General features: G+C 39.3%; 1 protein-coding gene across 1 annotated transcript in view; it reads left to right on the top strand.

Moving 5' to 3' along the window:
• The window catches only part of eys (eyes shut homolog), a 248,419-nt gene that overhangs the window by 38,245 nt on the left and 188,334 nt on the right, over positions 1–21,840 (top strand). Inside the window, exons 8-10 of the mRNA XM_038296242.1 lie at positions 7,236–7,340; positions 18,955–19,094; positions 21,596–21,759. Coding sequence (XP_038152170.1) covers positions 7,236–7,340; positions 18,955–19,094; positions 21,596–21,759 — 409 coding nt within the window. The remainder of the gene's footprint in view (positions 1–7,235; positions 7,341–18,954; positions 19,095–21,595; positions 21,760–21,840) is intronic.

Here is a 21,840-nt window from a genome sequence, read left to right as displayed (position 1 = left end):
AAAAATATTTTTTGTTTTCATGTGTGGCCCTAATACTCCGTCGTACATTTGCCTGTTTGATGTGTTAGAACTTGTTTTGTTTGAAAAGAGTTAAGTTCTATAACTTTTCATACATTGGTGAATTTTGAGGTAAAAATGTATGCTTTTTGGGATACACATTTGTGAATTTGCTTTCAAATCTTGTATTCTTATCGGTCCTATTTTATGCATACAAATCTTGCTGTATTCTTTGTGAACTTTTGAAACTAATTTGGCTCCATGAGAAAGCTAATCCAGGTTTCTTGCACCTATGAAGTTATTTTTCAGTCATGATACCTATATTAAGAGTATAGGTGGCCTTAATAAACAGATAAATTATAAGTTTTGCTTTTTGCTAAGCTTTCTTTCCAGCAGCAAATTGAAGCAGTGCTTTTGTTCCTGCAAATAAGGCCCTAACTACACAGTAACTTTCTGCTCTGTTGTACAAATATATTTATAAACCAAACAGATTATTTTTTTTTTCTAGATGCAGAAATTGTGTGGGCTTAAGTGAACAATCCTTTCAATCAGTGTTGGCCTATGAATGCAAATTTATATCTAAAGAATTAATTTATGTATCATAAATATATAATATGACCTTCATAGAGATGCTTTTTCCCTGAACAAAACTAAATGTAACCATCAAATAATTGAAACCTCAAAAATATATCTGCTTCTAGCAGGCAATCTCTGTTGCAAAAAGTTATGAGGTAACAAGTTTCACTCTGTGAAAAAGGAACATTTTTTATCCCCCATCAATAACCCTGGGAAAACATTACTCTAAATTATAGTGAATTTATGCAAAATAAATGCAAGAATTAGATATATCAATACATATCTATTCTGAGTTCTGACAACATTCTTGTTCTTGCTATTAATGCAACAATAAAACAGGATTATCACTTACATGTTTCACAAGATGAACACAAGGGTTTTTAGTTTTTTTCTTTATCATTTTTAATTATTTGGGAAAAGGAAAAACTCAACTTCTTATGTGCACATTATTATAGGCTAGTGTCAAGCCTAGGGTATTTTGTTTTTCGGTCCATCAACAAATGGCCATAAATTTGGTAGATCAAATTTTCCATACATTATTGTTAACTCTTGCATTATTTTCTGCTGGCTTGCAAATAGAAGCCAGCTTCCCAGTTCAACATTTTCCCTTTACTTAAAAGTATCACATGTACCACATCAAGCCTTTTAACAACCTTCCTAATAATTTGTTTTTGTTGTATTAAACATCTTCATATTACATGAAGTGTTTCGAATAAGTCAAGGAAATTATATTTACACAGTTTTTGAATCTAGCTAAAAATTGCTTAAGTCAGTCATTTTGTACCATCTATCGCTGCTCACAGCCTTTGACCAGTGTAGTGCTTGACAATCTAACCATAAGTCCTGACACACTCAACTGTCAATCACATAAGCCCTTACATAGCACTACATGAAAGGTGCTTTTTTTCCATCTTCTCTGTCCAAAGCTGAAATCTGTTGCTATTTCTGTAATGGAAGATTGTCTCCTGTACCATGGCACTTTTTAGTGACTGATAGAATTCATCATTTTTTGGGCATCTTGGGATCTCAACTGTGGTTTTTCAAGCCATCCAGCCTAGAAAAGTCATTTTAATATAACAACCCCCACCACCTCCATGTACTTCTTTACTGAGCATACAGTTTAGTATGCAACACTCTACCCCCATCAGTTATGATAGAATTTCCCGATGACTGGTCACACGAATTATCTGTATTTACAATTTTACAATCTGCTTTGGATCCTGCAATGATAAAGCGATCAATACTCTTTTATGAAGCAATTTCCCTTCCAATTGATGGCATGTAATTTGTCTATGCTGTTATATATCACTTTTTTTTCTTATTTACAAGACACATTAATCAGTTCCATAGTTTTTTGTTGCATGTTGTATATATACAGTTAAGTGCATTTCATTTTACAAGAAAAAATTAACACCAGATATCTGATAGATTGGAAGACCTATCCAATCAACCCTTTGCCATCAAAATGACTACATACTATTTTGATTTACTGAGCCACTACAAAAGTGGGTAATGTTCATTATGGAGGGGAGTATTTGCTTATTAGGCATTTATTATAGCTCACATATACCATATACAATGCAACAGTTTCTTGCATTCCACTTTTTTAATCTCAATATTTTAGTCCTTGTGAGGGATTTCCACAAACCAGCCAGAAGAACACGGAACATTTTCATGAAAGGTCTTAATTTATTTCAAAAAAGCGTTCAAAAAACGAAAACCTGGGCCCAGAAACAGAGGTCAACAAAACAGACTTCAATTCAGGTACTAACATAAAGAACAAATAAAGCACAAACTGACCACAAGACATGAGGGAAACTTAAATAGTGACTGATCAGACTACTGTTGACACACAAGGGGATAACTGACTGTCAAACCAACAAACAAATAAACTTAATTAAACAGATAAATACTGGCCAGACACTGAGTACTTTTTAAATTTAACAAATTAACAAAACTGCCCAAATTAAAAATATCTAAACAAATGATAAACATTTTTCCCTTCCATTACAAATGGTGTAACCTGCTGATTAGCCTGCAACGATCAATTGAGAGGAAAGCTGGAGCAAATTGCAGCTCTCCAGCAGTAGATCCAAAGGAAACTGGCACCTAAAAGAAAAAAATTAATAATAATAATAAATTAATGAATTGCATATTAACGAAAATCTAACAACCTGACAAGTAAAGTTAACTAAATATGTGCACTGCAAAAAGCTAACTTAAAGTCAGGCTGATGAAAATATTTGAAATGTGTAACTCATTTTAAAAATGAAAAAATTTTGGCTTTAACTGAGGTTCCAGCGACTGTAGATGTAGACTGGATAAGATGGTTGATTTAGGTAGCATCCATAGGTTTATTAGTCCATACAAAATAGATATGACATTTTTTGTCGCTGTTCTTTGCTGTCTTCATGTGATTTATATAGAATTAACTAACGAGATCGGACATTTTATATAGCCAACTGTTGATATTATGGGCAAATATATTTTGATTTTCTTTATAAAACCATAATTAATTACTGCTGGGATGGTCATTTTCAGCTTCCTCAGAGTCATACAGTAGTCTTTCTAATAAGGTTTTCAAAACATGTAATTTTTTTTAGGGAATTTCCCTGTCATGATGATCAATGCTTTTCTGATAAAAAAAAATAAATAAATAAAAAACAAACAAACAAACAAACAAAAAAAACTGTCCCATTCTGATATTTTCTTAGCTGTAAAACCAGGACTGTGTTTAGCTTAAAAAGTGCAGTATAGTTCACCCAAGGATGACATCAAGGGCACTAAGTCATATTTTTGTTGTTCAAATTTCAGTCACAAAAGGAGAATGTCTGGGAGATTTTTCTTTTTAATGATATATCTTAATTACAAGAAACTATAATCCTGCTCCTCCCTCTCTATATAACATATTTACTAAAATGCTAGGCCAATGTTTGTAGCGTCTAAGATTTCATGACTCACTATATTGCCTGTAATGTCATTTAACATAGTTCAAGTTAATTGAATGTTTATCTCCCTTCTCCTTTATAAATCAATTGCTTTTTTTTAATAGTCTGAAATGTAACGACAAAAGTTTCAGCTGATCTCTGTTCATCTTTCCTGCACTCAAAGCTATCTCTGGATATCTCTGGAGAAAAATTGGCAGAGTGGGTACTATGAGATAGATGGACAAACGGGACTGCAGCAACCTTTCTGTTAAAGTATTTGTCATTTGGCAGGATGATTGTGGCTAAAGTTAGGCTATGAGAAAGATCCTTATTTGAATAACAAAAAACTACATTCATTTTCAATAAATTACAATATGCTTCTTAATTAACTGTTTGTTAGTAAAAGCAACTTTTATGTGTATATATATATATATATATATATATATATATATATATGTGTGTGTGTGCGTGTGTGTGTGTATATAGTGTTCTGCTTAGTTAATTGTTTCTAATTGTTTCTGAAATACATTTTTTTGGTAATATTTTTTATTTTGTGAATATGACTATATACTAGGGCTGGGCGATATAGAAAAAAAGCTTATCGATAAAAAAAAAATGCATATTGATCGATATCGATAATTATTGAAAAGATTTTATGTGCAGCTCTGCCTGGACATTTTATGATATTGCTAAATTATTTAATTTTAATAAAGAACACAAACACAGACTTCCACAGACTTAGTTTCCTGCTTTAACCTGAGTTAGTACTTTAAAGTTGCTGGCCCCTCAGCATCTTTCTGTCAATTGTTAGAACTACGTGGGAAACTGCCCAGAACTTTATATATATATTTTCCCGAAATTCCCGAAGATTCCTCGGAGGAGAGCCGCGTCGGGGATTACACAGCTCGTACTCCTGCGGCTGTGAGCGGCTGAGATGATAAAAAAAAAAAAAGTTGGTTGTGTTATCAGACTTCGTTTTCACTGGTTCCCTACACATTTTACAGATGACTGTGGTTTGTTTTTTGTCTGACTTGCCATGACCGAAATACTGCCAAACTGGCAAACTTCAAAAACCCTTCTTTGGAACAATTTCCTCCGCCTCTCCTTGCTGCGACAGCTTCATGTGCTCTGTGTTGTGGTTTGAGAGGGCGGCGCTTTGTGACGACGTGCCTGGGTCCGCGATTGTGATTGGTTGGGAGGAAGCAGTGACTAGCATAAACCTACATGCTAGGCTACAATGGGAAGGAAGGAAAACTGCGTTTTTTTATCGAACTTTTATCGAGCCTATTTTTTTCTATTGCGCCACACGTCTATCGATCGATATATATCGTTATTGAATTATCTCCCAGCCCTACTATATACTGCTGTGTTTTTAAAGTCAGGCATCAGAAAATGGTACCTCGTTTCAGATTCTCCTGCTATTGATCATTTGAAAAGCTACAATAAGGTCCAAGAGGTGATTTGTCAGATTGAATAACATGGCTATTATCTGTTTTTCTTTAAAGAAAAACACTACTTTAATAAATATATGAACATATATTTATATTTATTTTGCCCAAATACAGCATTTTTGACTCATAAAAGATGATAGTTGTAGCTAATGAAATAAAAAGACACATTTTCCTAACTTCCCTGTGCACAACATTTGCAATCAAATACATGAATCGACGGCAAGTATGCATGTAGAGGAGATGGGGGATAATGGTAACACCTTTTGCTGCAGAATATCTGACTTCCTGATTCTTTGAGATATGGCTCTTAATAGTGGCAGACAGTGCATATGGTACAGTACCTTCAGTGGGTACCCCTCAACTTTATCTACTCTTGGACGTCAATTTGCAACAATGGGTGTCCAGGGGTTAATATCACCACTATCGCATTTTAGACTAGGATATAGACCCCCATCTTTATTTATCCCTTCATGGAAATTCTGGTTCCGGTAGCTCATATAGAGTACAAAGGGTTAAAGCAAGATGCGATTAAAGATAAAAAAATATTTGTATAACAGACAATATAAAAAGAGTGTATGTAGCACAATAAAGCATTCAAAAAGAAAAAAAAATGTAGAAGTCTGGAATATGTTTCCCTTAGAATATCTGCACTGTTGAGAGCTAATGGAAGACTACGTAGTAGTTGACTTGGGTTAGTGCGCTTGCACTGCACAACTGTACTGACCATATATATAAGTTCAAAATTATACAGACTACACAGTAGTTGACTTGGATTATTTCACCATTTATTAACAGAAATCCCTAATAGTATTCCAAAAAAGTTAACAAACAATCTACTGGACTTTTTTTTTCCAAGTTTGAAGACATTTTGCTTCCGATCCTGGAAGATTTTTGAATAAAAAATGTCAGAATGAGGTCCAAGTTTTATACAGGAGCCCCAAAAAAGCCTTGTGTTGGCTTTGAAAACATGCAAATTTAATTGGAAGAACAGGTCCGCCCCTTAGGAATAGTATACAAATATGAAATGTAACAAACACAGATATAACCGCGAAGAAGATTAGTGTGAGGGTAAATACACAGATCATTTAAGCAAGAAGCCAATTAAGACAACCGCAGTCCTCTACTCTATAACCATCGCTCTGCCACATTTACATCAGCAGCAAACATTCATATTCAATATGGATCTAGTTACCAGATAAAATAGCACATAAAGAATGAAAAAAATATATCACACTCACTAGAGATGCTGATTATCTGTAAACAAAATCCATCCTTCTGTCTTTATGCAGGAAGTCCTAGTATCTTCATTTAGTATCAACCATTGAGGTCAGTAAACATTTTGCTCTAATCAGGGGACAGAAAAGTCTGACATTGGGGTGGGCCCACTAGCTGAACCATTGGAGCAAATCTAAAGTCTGATTGGTTGAAGAAAACTTTCCTCACTAATACTGTTAAGGTAAGATCAGCCAGCAATTCTGATTCTGAAGGCCTTGGCAGACTGGAGAAGTAGAGGGATCTCTGGGAGTTTCCGTTTAGACTACTTCCTCCACGACCTGGTCCTCGATAAGTAGAAGAGGATGAGTACAAGTACGGGTCAAATAAAAAAAAAATCCTTTGAATCACCTTTTCTCACAAAAATTTGAACATAACAGCTTTTAGTCTTCAGATTCACCTTGCAAGCGTAGGGGCCAAATGGCTAAATGCTAAGATGATCATGTGACTTCTCTGCTATCTGTTGCCTAACTGTTGGAACTGCTGCTTTTTCAGCTCTTTCCCATCACGCAATCATCCTTGATCTCCCCTACTCTAGAACATATCACAGTTTGTGTCAGTAGAGCTAGGTTACCATCAGTGTAGTCTAAACAAATAATTGGTGTATAAAGTTCTGCCAACCAAAGGTTATGACCAAGCATCTGCTCGGAACACTGGGCATCTATCACATATCTCTGTCAAGCAGTCTTCATCCTCAGCATGTTTGGTTTACTACAATCTTCATCTAAATATTAAGGTTATGGCCATTTGCTCCAAAGGGCCAATTAAAAATAAAGTATTAGTACAATCATTCTACATTCCTTAATTATTTATTCCAGGATTAATCTTAGATTTTCTTACAGCCATTATTTTCAGGTTTTCACTTGTGGGTCTAGCTAAACAATTATTTGGGAGAGGAGCTTCTTTCTTCTTTTATTTAGGCAATATAAAGAGCAATGTTTCCACTTTGTGAACACTAGTAAATTTTATATGTATATTACTGATTGCATAATGCTTTAACTTCTTTTTCCAGGAACAACATGTGAAACTGAGATCAGCGAGTGTGATTCCAGCCCATGTCAGCACAATGGCACATGCTCTGATTTGCTTGGAGACTATATCTGCCAGTGCCCTACAGGTATGCTGAGCCATCTCCAAATTAAGAGTGTTGCAGTAACATTCAGCTTATATTAGCTCTGACAGCTCCCATATTAGTGGAGCTTTTAAACATGTCTGCTGTTAATTTGGTCGTAGATCCTTATCCAGGGCCCTTTAGGCCATGTCGCTATGGATTAATAACCAGCAAAGAATTTTGGTTCGGTCTAAAAATGAAAACAAACAGTATTAATACCTTTTGAATTTTGTACAATTAAGAACTTAAATTGAAATTCCAGTAAAAATCTTCAATGTTTTATTGGAATTTTATGCAATAAAGGTTTTAATGTCACTGTTGCTTCATCTTGTGTAAAGTTTTTGGGGGAAAAAGAGACTAAAATTATGTTGTAATTAGTGCTGTCAAAATTATCGTGTTATTATCGCGTTAACGCGAGGCCAATTTAACGGCGATAATTTTTTTAACGTGAGATTAACGCTATGTGGTTTTATGGTACAATTTTCCAAGTACATCCCGCTGCAGCCTGCGAGAAGGTGGGGCTATTTCCCCCCAGTCTATGCATTTCTCATAGGCTTCGAGAGCGGAGCTCCTCAAGGAAAAAAAACGCTCATACACTGGGTGACGCTAGTGCCTTTTCTTTAACCCCACCACCAACAAACAAGTTGAGTGTCTGGTAACTAGTAGCAACCTGAAATACGCTGAGAAAACAGATTACTTGTCATGATGGGTTCACTAAAAGCGACCCAAGAATGCAGAACACCACTGACGGACACAAGGATGAAAGTTTAACAGTTTATTTAAGGACAAGCACACAGAATATACTGGTTCAGGTTCGGGGCCTGGGTTCTGGTTCACCTGAGTCTGCGTGAGAGACAGTTCAGTTAGCGTTGCCAACAGAGGTTTGGTTTCCTGAAGATTACTGATTGTACCTTGAGGGTTCTTGAGGTTAGCTTTGGGAGAGTCACTGTTGGTTCTGGAGAGGAGTTCATCAGCAGAGTCCGTTTGCTGCTTCAGCGTCTCACGTCTAATTTGAACAGACCTTGGCTTTGGGTTTTCCAGCTCTAGTCCAGAGCTGCTTGGAGGTTCTCTGTGAATCTTCAGGTTTGGCTCTGAGGGTCGGCTCGGCAGGTTAGCTCTTCCTGAGCTTTCACAGAGGAGGCACAGGTTTCCAACTGGAACAACACTGCGGCGTTGAGGCAAGGTCTGAAGACAGCTTAAGTAGTGGATCCTCTGATGATCTTGACGAGCTCCCTCAGAGGATCCACGGCGGACTCTGCTGGAGAAAGGTGGAATTTCTCCAGCTCCCAACAGTACCCCCCCCTCAACGACCGCCCCTTGGCGGTCCGGAAGAGGTTGATGGGCAGGAACGCTCGTACTCCTCGATAAGGGCTGGATCGAGGATGTACGAGCCTGGAACCCACTGGCGATCCTCCGGTCAGTAGCCCTCCCAGTCGACGAGGTACTGCCAACCGCGACCTCGTCGACGGGAGTCCACGATGCGGCGAACCGTGAAGGCCGGATGACCATCGACCTCCAGGGCGGGTGGTGGGGAGTCGGACGGTGGGCACAGAGGGCTCGAGGAGACAGGCTTGATCTGAGACACGTGGAAGGTAGGGTGGATTCGGAGGGACTGAGGTAGATGAAGACGGATGGCTGAGGGGTTGATGACTCGAGTGATCCTGTAGGGTCCGATGAATCTAGGGGAGAGTTTTCGAGACATCCCCTTGAGGGGGATGTCTCGAGTGGACAGCCATACCTCCTGGCCCTCGGTGTACTCGGGGGCGGGACGTCTACTGGCGTCGGCGAAGCGTTTTGTTGACTCAGATGACCGGTTGAGTGTGGCGATGGTTTCCCTCCAGATCTTTTGACAACGGCGGATGTGTTGGTTGACGGACTGCACCGAAATCTCTCTCTCGTCAGCGGGAAAAAGGGGTGGTTGATAGCCGAGAATGACCTGAAAAGGGGACTGTCCAGTAGATGCAGATTTGAGGGAGTTATGAGCGTATTCTATCCAGGGAAGAAATTGGCTCCAGTCCACGGGGTTGTTTGACGTGAGGCAGCGAAGGGTGGATTCCAATTGCTGATTCATACGCTCGGTCTGACCATTCGATTGGGGGTGATAACCAGAGGTGAGAGAGGGTTTGCAGCCGAGAGCGGAACAGAAAGCCTTCCAGACCTGGGAGATGAACTGTGGACCTCTGTCCGAGAGGATCTCTTGGGGAATACCGTGTAACCGGAAAACATGTTTGATGAGAAGCTGGGCTGTCTGGAAGGCCGTGGGAAGTTTTCTGAGGGGAATTAGATGGCAAGACTTCGAGAAACGGTCAACAATAGTGAATATGGTGGACATACCTCGAGAGACAGGGAGACCGGTGACGAAATCAATGGCGATATGGGACCAAGGACGCGAGGGAACAGGAAGTGGTTGAAGCAGGCCAGAAGGAGGTTGGTGTGAGGCTTTGTTACGGGCACATGTGGGGCAAGCCAACACATACTCCTTAACGTCCCTGTGGAGAGTGGGCCACCAGAAGCGTCTGGAGATGAGAGCTACAGTCCTACTGACTCCTGGGTGAGCAGAGAATTTGGCGGCATGCATCCACTGGATGAGACGGGACCTGACGGAAGATGGAACATAGGTTCGGTTAGAAGGACCGTTACCTGGATCGGGTTCAGTGGCCAGGGCTGAGTTGATGAGGTCAGTTATTTCCCAGTTGACCACTCCCACTGTACAGGAAGCCGGAAGAACAGGTTCAGGTGTCTCGGAATGATCGACGGAGTAGAGACGAGAGAGAGAATCGGGCTTCACGTTCTTGGATCCGGGTCTGTAGGAGATGATGAGATTGAACCGAGAAAAGAAGATTGACCACCTGGATTGGCGGGGATTAGCTTGTTTGGTTGACCGGATGTAAGCCAGGTTCTTGTGGTCTGTCCATACAAGAACCAGGTGCTCAGCTCCCTCCAGCCAATGCCTCCATTCCTCCAACGCCAGTTTTATGGCCAGAAGCTCCCGGTCACCCACATCATAATTTTGCTCTGCAGAAGAAAGTCTACGGGAGAAGAAAGCACAAGGGTGTATTTTTTGATCAGAGTCGAGTCTCTGGGATAGGACTGCTCCAACACCGGAATCTGAAGCATCCACCTCAAGGATAAACTGCTTAGCCGGATCAGGTTGAATAAGGACTGGTACTCTGGAAAACAATGATTTTAGTTTTTCAAACGCTGCTTGAGCCTCGGGAGTCCACTGAAAACTGCGTTTGACAGAGGTCAGAGAAGTTAATGGAAGGGCTGTCTGGCTGTAGTTTCTGATAAACCGACGATAGAAGTTAGCAAAACCCAAAAACCTTTGTAGCTGTTTGCGGTTCTCTGGAACTGGCCAGTCTAAAACTGCCTTAATTTTGTCCTCAGAAGGTTTTACCTGGCCGCCCTCGAGCACAAACCCCAAAAAGGTGACTGAAGGTTGATGAAATTCGCACTTCTCGGCTTTCACAAACAGCTTGTTTTCCAGCAGTCTCTGTAAGACAAGGCGGACATGTTTCTTGTGTTCATCAAGGTTTTTGGAGTAGATGAGTATGTCGTCAATGTACACGAAAACAAACACATTGAGAAAGTCTCTTAGAACATCATTTACGAGGGCCTGGAAGCAGGCTGGAGCGTTAGTTAGCCCAAAGGGCATGACTAGATATTCGAATTGGCCCAAGGGTGTTTTGAAGGCAGTTTTTCATTCGTCGCCTTCACGGATCCTAAGGAGATGATAAGCGTTTCGTAGATCCAGTTTAGAAAACACAGTTGCTCCCTGTACGGGTTCAAAAGCAGAGGCAAGGAGAGGCAGTGGGTATTTGTTTTTAATAGTAATCTGGTTCAAACCTCGATAGTCAATACATGGTCTTAGGGAACCATCCTTCTTCCCTACGAAGAAGAACCCGGCGCCCAACGGAGAGGATGATGGGCGAATTATTCCAGCAGCTAATGACTCGTTGATGTATTTTTCCATTGTTTCTCTCTCGGGCTTGGAAATATTATACAGTCTGCTGCTAGGTAGAGGAGCACCAGGTAAAAGTTCGATGGCGCAATCGTATGGTCTGTGTGGAGGTAGGGACGTCGCACTGACCTTACTGAAGACAGGGGCTAGGTCATGGTACTCAGAAGGAACTGAAGAAAGGTCAGGAGAGTCCATCTCCCCCCCACCTCTAGGAGACCCCACCAAGGGGGCAGCAGAACGAAGGCATGTCTCGTGGCATGAGATGGACCATGATTCCAGGTGACGTTCAGTCCAGTTAATGTGAGGATTATGCTTCTCCAACCATTCGAAACCGAGCACCAGCGGGGAACATGCAGAGGGAAAAACAAAAAATGTTATTGTCTCTCGGTGGTTACCTGACAGAAGTAGCTCGAGGGGCTGAGTTTGGTGGGTAACTTGATGGAGTCTTTTTCCGTCAATAGCGAATACACTGAGAGGCTGAGTCAGCGGAATGGTTTCAATTTGGAGTTGCTGGACGAGGTTTGAATCGATTAGGTTACGTTCACAGCCTGAGTCGATGAAGGCAGAGAAAGAGAGGCTTTGATTAGCACAGAAAAGCGTGGCAGGCAGCAACAGTCGAGGAGATTTCTTAGTGTTTATTTGGCCCGCCAGACTCCTCAGATCCTCTGGCGGGCCCAGGCTTTTGATTTAGCCGGGCAGGAAACAATGAAGTGTCCACTCACACCACAGTAGATACATAGTTTGCTTAGAAATCGCCTTTGTCTCTCCTCTGGAGTGAGCCTGGTGTGTCCCACCCGCATGGGTTCGACATCCCTTTCGCCGGAATGAGAGGCCTGAACAGGCAACGGTAGAGTCTGGGACTTAAGTCTCTGAATGGGCAGCTGCTCTGTAGAGGGAGAACAAACAGTCACGTTATGTGAGGCAGAAGAAAGTGTACCCTGCTTCTTTGAACTGTTTCGGGCACGGATTCTATTATCCAATCTAATGGAGAGGCGAATTAAATCTTCGAGGGTAGCAGGTTCGTCGAGGGTTGCGAGCTCATCTTTAATGTGCTCGTTTAATGCCATGAAAAAGGCTCCTTTTAAGGCGTTTTGGTTCCAACCGGAAGCTGCCGCTTTAACCCGGAAGTTAATGGAAAATTCAGCCACCGAAGAGTTTCCCTGTTTAAGGTTAAAAAGAGCTCTTGAATCAATAGTTTGGTCAGTTTCTTGGTTGAATACCTGGGTAAATTCAGAAATGAAATCAGAGTAGTAACAGTTTAAGCTATCGTCAGCGGCAAATCTTGCCTGAGCCCATTCTAAGGCTCTTCCTGTTAACTGCGAGAGAATGAAAGTTATCTTCTTGTGATCCGTGGAAAAGCTCCCAGGAGAGTTCATAAAAATCAAACGACACTGAAATAAAAATCCTTTGCAATCTTTCATGTTACCAGAAAATTATTCTGGAAGACTAGGACGGAACTCAGATGACGTCACTGCTGGTGACCTCGGAGGTGGAACTGGACCCGGAAATGGTTGTGGTACTGGTGTAGCATTAGCATTGTTCAAACGACTGGTGAAGTTTCGGACAACATGATCTTGGAATTCTATGCGGGAGTTTAACTCACTCAGAGCTTGAACTTGTCTGTGGATTTGGGCATCCCGCTCCTCCAATAGTTGACGGAGATGTTCTGCTGGGCCTTGAGTTTGGCCGCAGTGTTCTGTCATGATGGGTTCACTAAAAGCGACCCAAGAATGCAGAACACCACTGACGGACACAAGGATGAAAGTTTAACAGTTTATTTAAGGACAAGCACACAGAATATACTGGTTCAGGTTCGGGGCCTGGGTTCTGGTTCACCGGAGTCTGCGTGAGAGACAGTTCAGTTAGCGTTGCCAACAGAGGTTTGGTTTCCTGAAGATTACTGATTGTACCTTGAGGGTTCTTGAGGTTAGCTTTGGGAGAGTCACTGTTGGTTCTGGAGAGGAGTTCATCAGCAGAGTCCGTTTGCTGCTTCAGTGTCTCACGTCTAATTTGAACAGACCTTGGCTTTGGGTTTTCCAGCTCTAGTCCAGAGCTGCTTGGAGGTTCTCTGTGAATCTTCAGGTTTGGCTCTGAGGGTCGGCTCGGCAGGTTAGCTCTTCCTGAGCTTTCACAGAGGAGGCACAGTTTTCCAACTGGAACAACACTGCGGCGTTGAGGCAAGGTCTGATGACAGCTTAAGTAGTGGATCCTCTGATGATCTTGACGAGCTGCAGCTGTGCAGGAGGCTCCCTCAGAGGATCCACGGCGGACTCTGCTGGAGAAAGGTGGAATTTCTCCAGCTCCCAACATTACTGAGGTGAAATGGAATCTGCTACGGCACTCTTGCTGTCTGTGTACGCCACAGGTCAGTATCGTGTGTGTGTGTGTGTGTGTGTGTGTGTGTGTGCGTGTGTGTGTGTGTGTGTGTGTGAGTGTGTGTGCTCTCATTTTTTGGTTAAGAGGCTGAAAAGTAACTTTCTAGAGCATAGACTACCTCCATCTAGTGATGTCGGTCTATTGATTTTGATGTATTGATTGAAAATTGTTCATTATTATCTTGGTTAATTAACATCTATTGTTAACTCTACTACATTTTATAGAAGTAGGGTAAAATGCTTGTCTTTGTTCAAAAGACTGTATTAACTGTAAAGACTGTCTTTTACATCAGCCTGTTTTCAGGGCCTTTTTTTTCGGCTACATATTTGTTATTTTTTGCTACATGCCTCCCCATCTTCTTGCCATATGTTTCTATGGCATGAATCAGTATCTGTGACCTCTTTTCATTAAAAAAAAGAACATTGGCACAAACCTAGCCTGTATGTATTTTTTTGTATGTCATCGAGAGTATTTAAATGATTTTCAATCAGAAAAAAAATGTGCGATTAAAATGCGATTAATCACGAGTTAACTTAGGCATTGATGCGATTAATCGCGTTTAAAAAATTTTTATCGATTGACAGCACTAGTTGTAATACATTTCTGGTAACACTGATTTTAAAAACAATAGACAGGGCTTCAACTATAGAAAATAATTTTTGCTTGATTTAGAACCTTCTATTAGACAGTTATTTACTAAACTATATGTTTTATTTAACCCCCAGATTTTCATTTTACTGAAACCAATGTGGTCTATAACTAAGATTCTGCTTTATTGTGCAAAAGATATTATGAATTATTGGCTTGTATTGAAACTGATTCATGAATGCTGGTATAAGATGGATTTGTCTAATTTCACAATATGAGAAAGTATCTTATCCACGTGTTAATTAATTAAATCTTCAATGGTCATTGGTCAGATTCTTCACTCTCTTTCCAAATAGATATTGGTTTTTATTTATTCCAAATATAAAACTTTGATGGAGAGTCTTGGAATCTTATATGTCCTACAGTAATACAAGGAAATGAAAGGCCTTCTTTAATTACCAAGAAGGATTCCTACCATTTAAATCATTCTTATTCAGTTCAAATGATTGCTGATCATAGTCTACCACATAATTGTTTTGGGTGGTTTCTATTTAATACCATTTGAGAAAGACATGTTACAATTTTCTTCTCTTTTTTGAATGGTTCTGGAATGACACATTTCACTCATGTTTTATAGCAGACGGCTCTAAAATAAGCATGTACAGTAGGTGGTGGGGCTTAGGTTTGCTGCCACTTTCAAAAGAAAGGGACATTCTGTTTGAATATAACATAATGAGTGACCTCTAATTGAACTCCACCTTTCTTTTTAACACAAACATACATTTCATTAAACACATATAGTCATAGTGTTTTGCTCTGTTGATTTTTTTAATGACTCTAATAATGATTTCATCATACATTACTATTCATGTAGTAAAGTAATATACAATTTTTTTTTATTGAAACAGGTATTGATCTGATTAGTAATATTTTACTTCTCTTATTATAAAAACTTCTGTGTCAGTTTTACTGGAGTATTATTATATTATATGCAATTTAAGGGGAGTTGTAAACATTTTAATAGTGAGCAGGGTCAAAGCCCAACCTACTCATATTTAAATTCATGTGATATTCATGTGAAACAGTATGTGATAAACTGTGATTCTGGCTAGAGATAAGGGTCTTTTTGGGCAAGGGAGATGAGGCAAAGAGAAGGAATCCTGTGTGCTCTGCTGGTTTTCCTGTATTCACAGAGAGGGGGCTGGCAAGTCACCTCTGTGGGAGGTCCTGTGGAGGAGTTGGCTAAAAAGGGCGGATAGGAAAGCTCTTATAGCTGGTTATTTACCAAACTTTCATTCTCTTCTCTAGTCATCATGTCAAGATGAAACATGGACACTGGTTCCCAATGTCCAAAAAACATGATCATGGCATATGGCACAACACCACTTTCTGTGGTTTTAGCTCTCACTTCATTGAACTCCAAGGTTAATATTTTATTCCTCGCAGTACTCTTACCTTATCTGTTTATATACAGTGTTGGGCACGTTACTTTGAAAAAGTAATTAGTTATACTTACTAGTTACTTCTCCCAAAAAGTAACTGAGTTAGTATCTGAGTTACTCTGCAATAAAAGTTGCTAGTTACTAGTAAAAGTAACTTTTGCGTTACTTTTGCGTTTCTCGCCCCCGTAACCCTCACCATCCGGCCCCCACCTTCTGGCCGTGTGTTTCAAAAGCCAGCTGAATAGAGTGGACGACAAAGACAAGGACCTGCAGAGAGTTTTGCATTTAGTGCAACTCAACGTAAATGACATCAGGGTGTATAAACCCCCGTCAGATAGCGTTCCCCCTGTTTTACATGGGGGGAACGGTATCTGATGCGGTGTAAATATCTTCAGGCTGCATTACATCTATCTATCTATCTATCTATCTATCTATCCATCTATCCATCTATCCATCTATCCATCCATCCATCCATCCATCCATCCATCCATCCATCCATCCATCCATCCATCCATCCATCCATCCAGATTTCTCCCTTTCTCCATATAGGCTAACACTTCATCGTTCACGCTCTCCATAGTTCCCCTGTGACGCGAGCACAGGGCGGCTGTTACGCGCCTTTAGCGAGTATGCACGTTTCCTGTCGCTTTCGCGGTGAATCGTGCCGCCTGCGCTATGCGGAGATGCAGGGGAAACCGTATCTGATGGGGAAACGCAGCTCGACGTAACACCGGTATTTCAATGTGGAAAACGCTACTTTACTGCTAGAGTCCTCTTCACTTTCCATCTCTCTGTGTGTGCTGTACGTTAACACCCGCCAGCGGAAACATCCACCTACCCAACTGACAGATGGAAACTTACTATACATCAGCCAATCTCATCCTCCCCTCTCTCATGAAAAGGCGCGCACGAGTCCAATCATGAAAAAAGGTTCATTGTTCGACCTGAGTAACGTCCAGTAACGAGGTGTCAGCAATGGTAACTGCGTTATAGTTACAGTCAAAGTAATTAGTTAGATTACTCGTTACTAAAAAAAGGTAACAGCGTTACTCCCATCACTGTTTATATATATGTATATATAAATACATATATATATATATATATATGTTTTTTTTTTTTCATACTCATTCTTGGACTTTTTCTCTTTTATTTCACACCTCTGCAGGGGGAAATGCTGACTCGCTTGGCTCCATTACCTAATTTTACTCATTGCACATATTCACAATATTGTAGCTATTATTATTGTAGCTATTAGCTAATATAAAATTTTTTAGATTTACTTACAAAGGAAGCAATATGTAAGATATTTTCAAAGATAACAAAAACTGAGATATTTCTGTTCATTTGGATGATTATGGCTTGTCACTGAATTCAATCTGAGGAATTTATTTCAGAAAATTAAATTCTTAATTACACCAAAAAGAAAAAAAAGAGATAAGTATTCAGAAATTTACTTAAAAAAACCTTTGTGTGATTGCCTTATTATTATTTTAGCCAATGTCCACATAATTAGAATCTTGCCTTATCCCTTCCTTGAGCATTACTAACCTTCAGATGATTTTCCTTAGACTTAGTGATTTACATATAACAACTGTTTGGTTTTTAGGGTAGTATAAACATAAATAAGAAACCTTTTTCAGAGATTTTAATAAACCAGATGTCTGACGACAGTTTTACAGGAGAAATTATTAGAAAAACATTTTTGTTTGATTTAAAAAAAGGAAATTAAAAACTTTAATCTTCCTTGTAACACAGTGATGAAAATGGCATAGGTCGAGATTGTTATGTTGCATCTGATGAGGATGGGGTTACATAATTAATGAAAAAATAAAATATTAAGGGCAATAGCAATTTCTTTAGACAAATGTCAGAACATCTGTTTCTGAAGTAAAACTATAAAAGCAGGTCATGCAGCAAGAAAACATCCAGAACCCAGTACTTGTTATTTTGGTACATCTCTTTCACTGTCTCACTTTATGAATTGGGCTAGAATATGATACCTCACTTTGGTACCACAAAAGAAAATATACCTTCAAAACGAAATTGACACCTGCCCTACTCCCTGCCCAACTGAGAAAAAAAGGATTAAAAGTGAAAAAAAACAATGCACAAATCAGTATGTTAATATGTAATAGACCTTTTTCACACTTCCGGGTTTTAAAGCGGATGTGGGGTTTGACAACTTCCGGTGGCTAGAGCGTTAGCATAAAAGTCTAAGAAAATGGCTCAGTCTCGGCGCAGTGGTTTTTGTTCTGTACCTGGTTGTTCATGTGGGGCAAGAAAACAGCCATATCTGTCCTATCATGCATTCCCACAGATTATGTTGCAACCGCAACAGAAACATAAAACAAATAGTAACAACTGAACAGGAAAATGTTAGAATAAGCTCTAAGTAGTCCAGAAGTCGTACGTGAAAGTTCTTCAGCCAACGAACAAGAGCCAACCGGCTTTCTGACTGTTTCAAACCTGCAGCTTGTGCGGTTCCTCATTTTTCTTCATGGATCTGAAGCATCTAGCTCTGACAACTACCTGTCCCTCGACAATATTTGACACTACAGGCATGCAGAAGTAAAGCATAGTTTCAACATCAAGCATCATCTAGAATCTCAGAACTAACATAACATTCTAGCATGCTGTTTTTCACAAACTGTAGTGGCAAACAAATTTCAGAATGTCAAAATACTGTCCGTCTCCAATATTCCACATAATTTAGATACTAAGTTAGGCTTCATTACGATGTTTGTGTAGCTCATATCTTGCAGCTAGCGGTTAGCTCGCTAAGCTACGTCTTTTCTTACCTTGATAGCTGTGGATATATTCTTCGTGGAAGAACTTGTATCCTTTCACAGATTTGTTGGTGGGGGAATTCGCCGAAGCGATTTCCTCCGCATCCGCCAAAGAAAGTGTTGGCAAACTAAGTAAGGATGACGAAAAGCACCGGAGGAGAGACATTTTTCAGAGTAAAACAGGAAGTGCTCCAGCCCTTTCAGACGCAGCTTCCGGTTGTCGTGAAAAAGGTCTATTGGGAGATAAACTGAATGACGTTAAAATTCAGTTAAAATGGGGCCAACCCTCCTCAGTTGCACCATGTTTAGCCTTGTTGTTTAAATAAGATAGAAAAGTAGGCCTGGTGCATCAGCATGAATTAAGGATGGGTTGCTAGTAATGATTTCCAATATATTTTAACTTAAATGTGTTGCCTGCAATAAGATGTTGTCGTTTTTTTGTTGTTGTTTTTTTCTTGATTTTGCAGGTTTTCAAGGACGTAATTGTGAAATTGACATAGATGCATGTACCTTGCCAGACTCTAGTTGTCCATCACCAACTCAGTGTTTCGATCTTCCTCAAGGCTTTGAATACACCTGCCGTATTCCCTGCCCAACAAACTTTAAGGTAGGTACATTTGAAACCCAATATTTAAATACGTCATGCATAAACAAACATCACATATCACAGATATTAACTCAGACTAGACATATTATGTGAACAATAATAAGCAAGAGACTTTTTTTTTTTTTTTCATAGTTATTGGTAGAGTTCAATTTAGTTCACTTCATTGATTCAGTGCCAATCCACAACACGTCATTTGAAGGCAATTTACAGAGACAATAAAATTACAAAATTTTTTGGCTTGGTTCAAACATTTTAAACATTCTTCTAAAAGAACCCCACAATTATTTGATGGTGTTTGAGTACATTCCCCTTACCAGAACTGCAGTGACCGAGTCAGGTTGGTTAGCAATCTTTCTTGCTTACACTTTTTCAAGTTGTGTTTTTTGCAATTGCCTTTTTGGAAGAACAGTTTTTGTAAAATTCCTGTCTGGCCAGTTTTAAAAAAATTTTCACCAAAAAATATCACCTCTGTACGGAAGAGGATTAGGGCCACTGAAAAAAAAAAAAAAAAGTTTACTGATTTTCAAATATTATTTCAGTTTAATACACCGACTTTAACCTCTTAACATCCACCTTATTTTGGGTAATCCTCACCTATTTTGCACACCCAAATGGAAAGCAAATAACTTAGGAACTGTAAGCCCAAATTACATGTGCAATACATTATTTGAAAGCTAACACCCTGTAGTTTAAAATTGGGTGACTAGAACACAGACCAGCCTGCATCAGTTCAAACATGACTCTAGTTGTTGTTTTTTTATTCTCGGAAATGATAGGTCTTTTTTGAACAGCAGTAAGAAAGACATTCTTGAGAAAAGCATGTTTTATTGTATATTTTTTGTTCTACATCATGTCAACCACAAATGCAGAAAATTTCAGACCTCTAGCTATAACAGTTCAAGAGCTGTGGCGTATGGAATATTTGGTGTCAGTTTGGAGCTGAGCGCAATGCTCCACCTGCTGGTAAAAATTTTACCAGTGGAATTCTGAGACCCGATGGATCTCAGAATTCTGACTTTAATTTAAGAATTCTGACTTTTTTCTTAGAATTCTGACTTTAATCTCAGAATTTTATTTTTTTTTTTATTCTGACTTTTCTAAGAATTCTGACTTTAATTTCAGAATCATGACTTTTTTCTCAGAATTCTGACTTTTATCTTAGAATTCTGAATTCAATCTCATAATTCTGACTTTTCTCAGAATTCAGATTTTTTTTTTCTTAGAATTCTGACTTTTTTTCTCAGAATCTCAGCATTTTTTTAGCCATTTGAGATAACTCATTGTTGTTAATAATCTAAAAGGCAGATTATAATTTTTCATAGAGCAGGAAATGAGGCATGATTTTAATTTCCAGTTGGAACGAGATAAAGATACTGAGGCTATTCTGAGCTGGGGAGATGTCTTTACATGTATGTTTGTAAATCCTACAGTACACTGATCATGAAAACTCTTTGCTATCTAGTGTTGAATTAAAAAAATACCTGAATATGCTCTAGTCAAACAAAAACAGACAGATTCTGATAGTTGCTCTTATATCATCCTTACATTGAAATTCAACTTCTTGTTAATACTGTACATAAAACTGAAATCGACATGACATAGAAAGGATGTCCAGATTCCTTACCCGTCTATTAGATACAGGGTCTTCATGATGGAGCAAATTCATGTCCCAAGCAGTTAATAAGCGAGTGGCAGAAGATGTAGACACAATGGGCCCCATGCAACATTTTCGTATTCAGTTATCCTTTTAAGAGTAAAACCTTGTTAAATTAAAATATGGGTTGAATGATGTTTATTTTTAGGCAAGTTTAAAAGAAGACAAAGCTTGACAAGTAAAGTCTTCTGGATATTTGCATTTCATCTGCATAATGGGGGAGATTTGTGGATCTGCTTTAATTACTTGATGTGAATGAATGCCAGAGACTATTGACAGTGCCTCTATTTTTTATGCATTTTTTTCTAAATGACTAAGCTAAACTTTTTTTTAAAATATATTTAAATCTAAACAGATGCTCCGTATGACAGATGGAGATGGTCCTTCTGTTGCTTGCATTGGGCATTATACAGGAACCCCATGATGTCTGTATTGAACTGTGTCCCATAAGGCACATCTTACTTTGCCCTTTTGTACCCCTTGTTCAGAAATGCAGCTCCTTGCCTTGTGCCTGCTTTGTTACAAGGATTTCTCTGGAGTTTTATCTCTCAATGACCATTGATCTTGTCTTGTAAGACATGGTCTAGATGGAATACAGAGTGAAGTCCTATATAAAGCAGAAATCAGTATTCATGAGTGTGTCGCTGGCTTGAATGAAGCTCATTTTCCCTGATCCAGGGGCAAGAAATTATCTTTTTTTCTTTTGAAAAAAATAAAAAAGATTTAAATCTGACCAGAATCAGTTCAACTGAATATGTTACATTAATGTAAAAAAAAAATAAAAAAGTAAATCTGCATCTCACATATAACACAACACATGCTTGATTCATTCATCTTTTATCAACAGCCATGTGCCAGTGGAGGTCAATGCGTGCTGAATACTGCCAGTAGCTATATGTGTATCTGTGCACAAGGTTGGTCTGGTCAGAACTGCCAAATAAATGTCAACGACTGTATCCAGCACTGGTGTCAAAATGGAGCTACTTGTGTGGACGAGATTGATAGTTACAGGTAAGTTTTTAAGTCTTGATTGTCCTCAGGCCATTCTTGCACAAGAATGTCAATGATTTTAAAGGCTGTGACATTTACTGC

Source organism: Cyprinodon tularosa, unplaced genomic scaffold, assembly GCF_016077235.1.
Source record: "Cyprinodon tularosa strain WSP-4 unplaced genomic scaffold, ASM1607723v1 ctg37, whole genome shotgun sequence".
NCBI lineage: Eukaryota > Metazoa > Chordata > Actinopteri > Cyprinodontiformes > Cyprinodontidae > Cyprinodon > Cyprinodon tularosa.
Note: the sequence above shows the minus strand (reverse complement) of the source record. Positions and strands in the feature narration are given on the sequence as shown.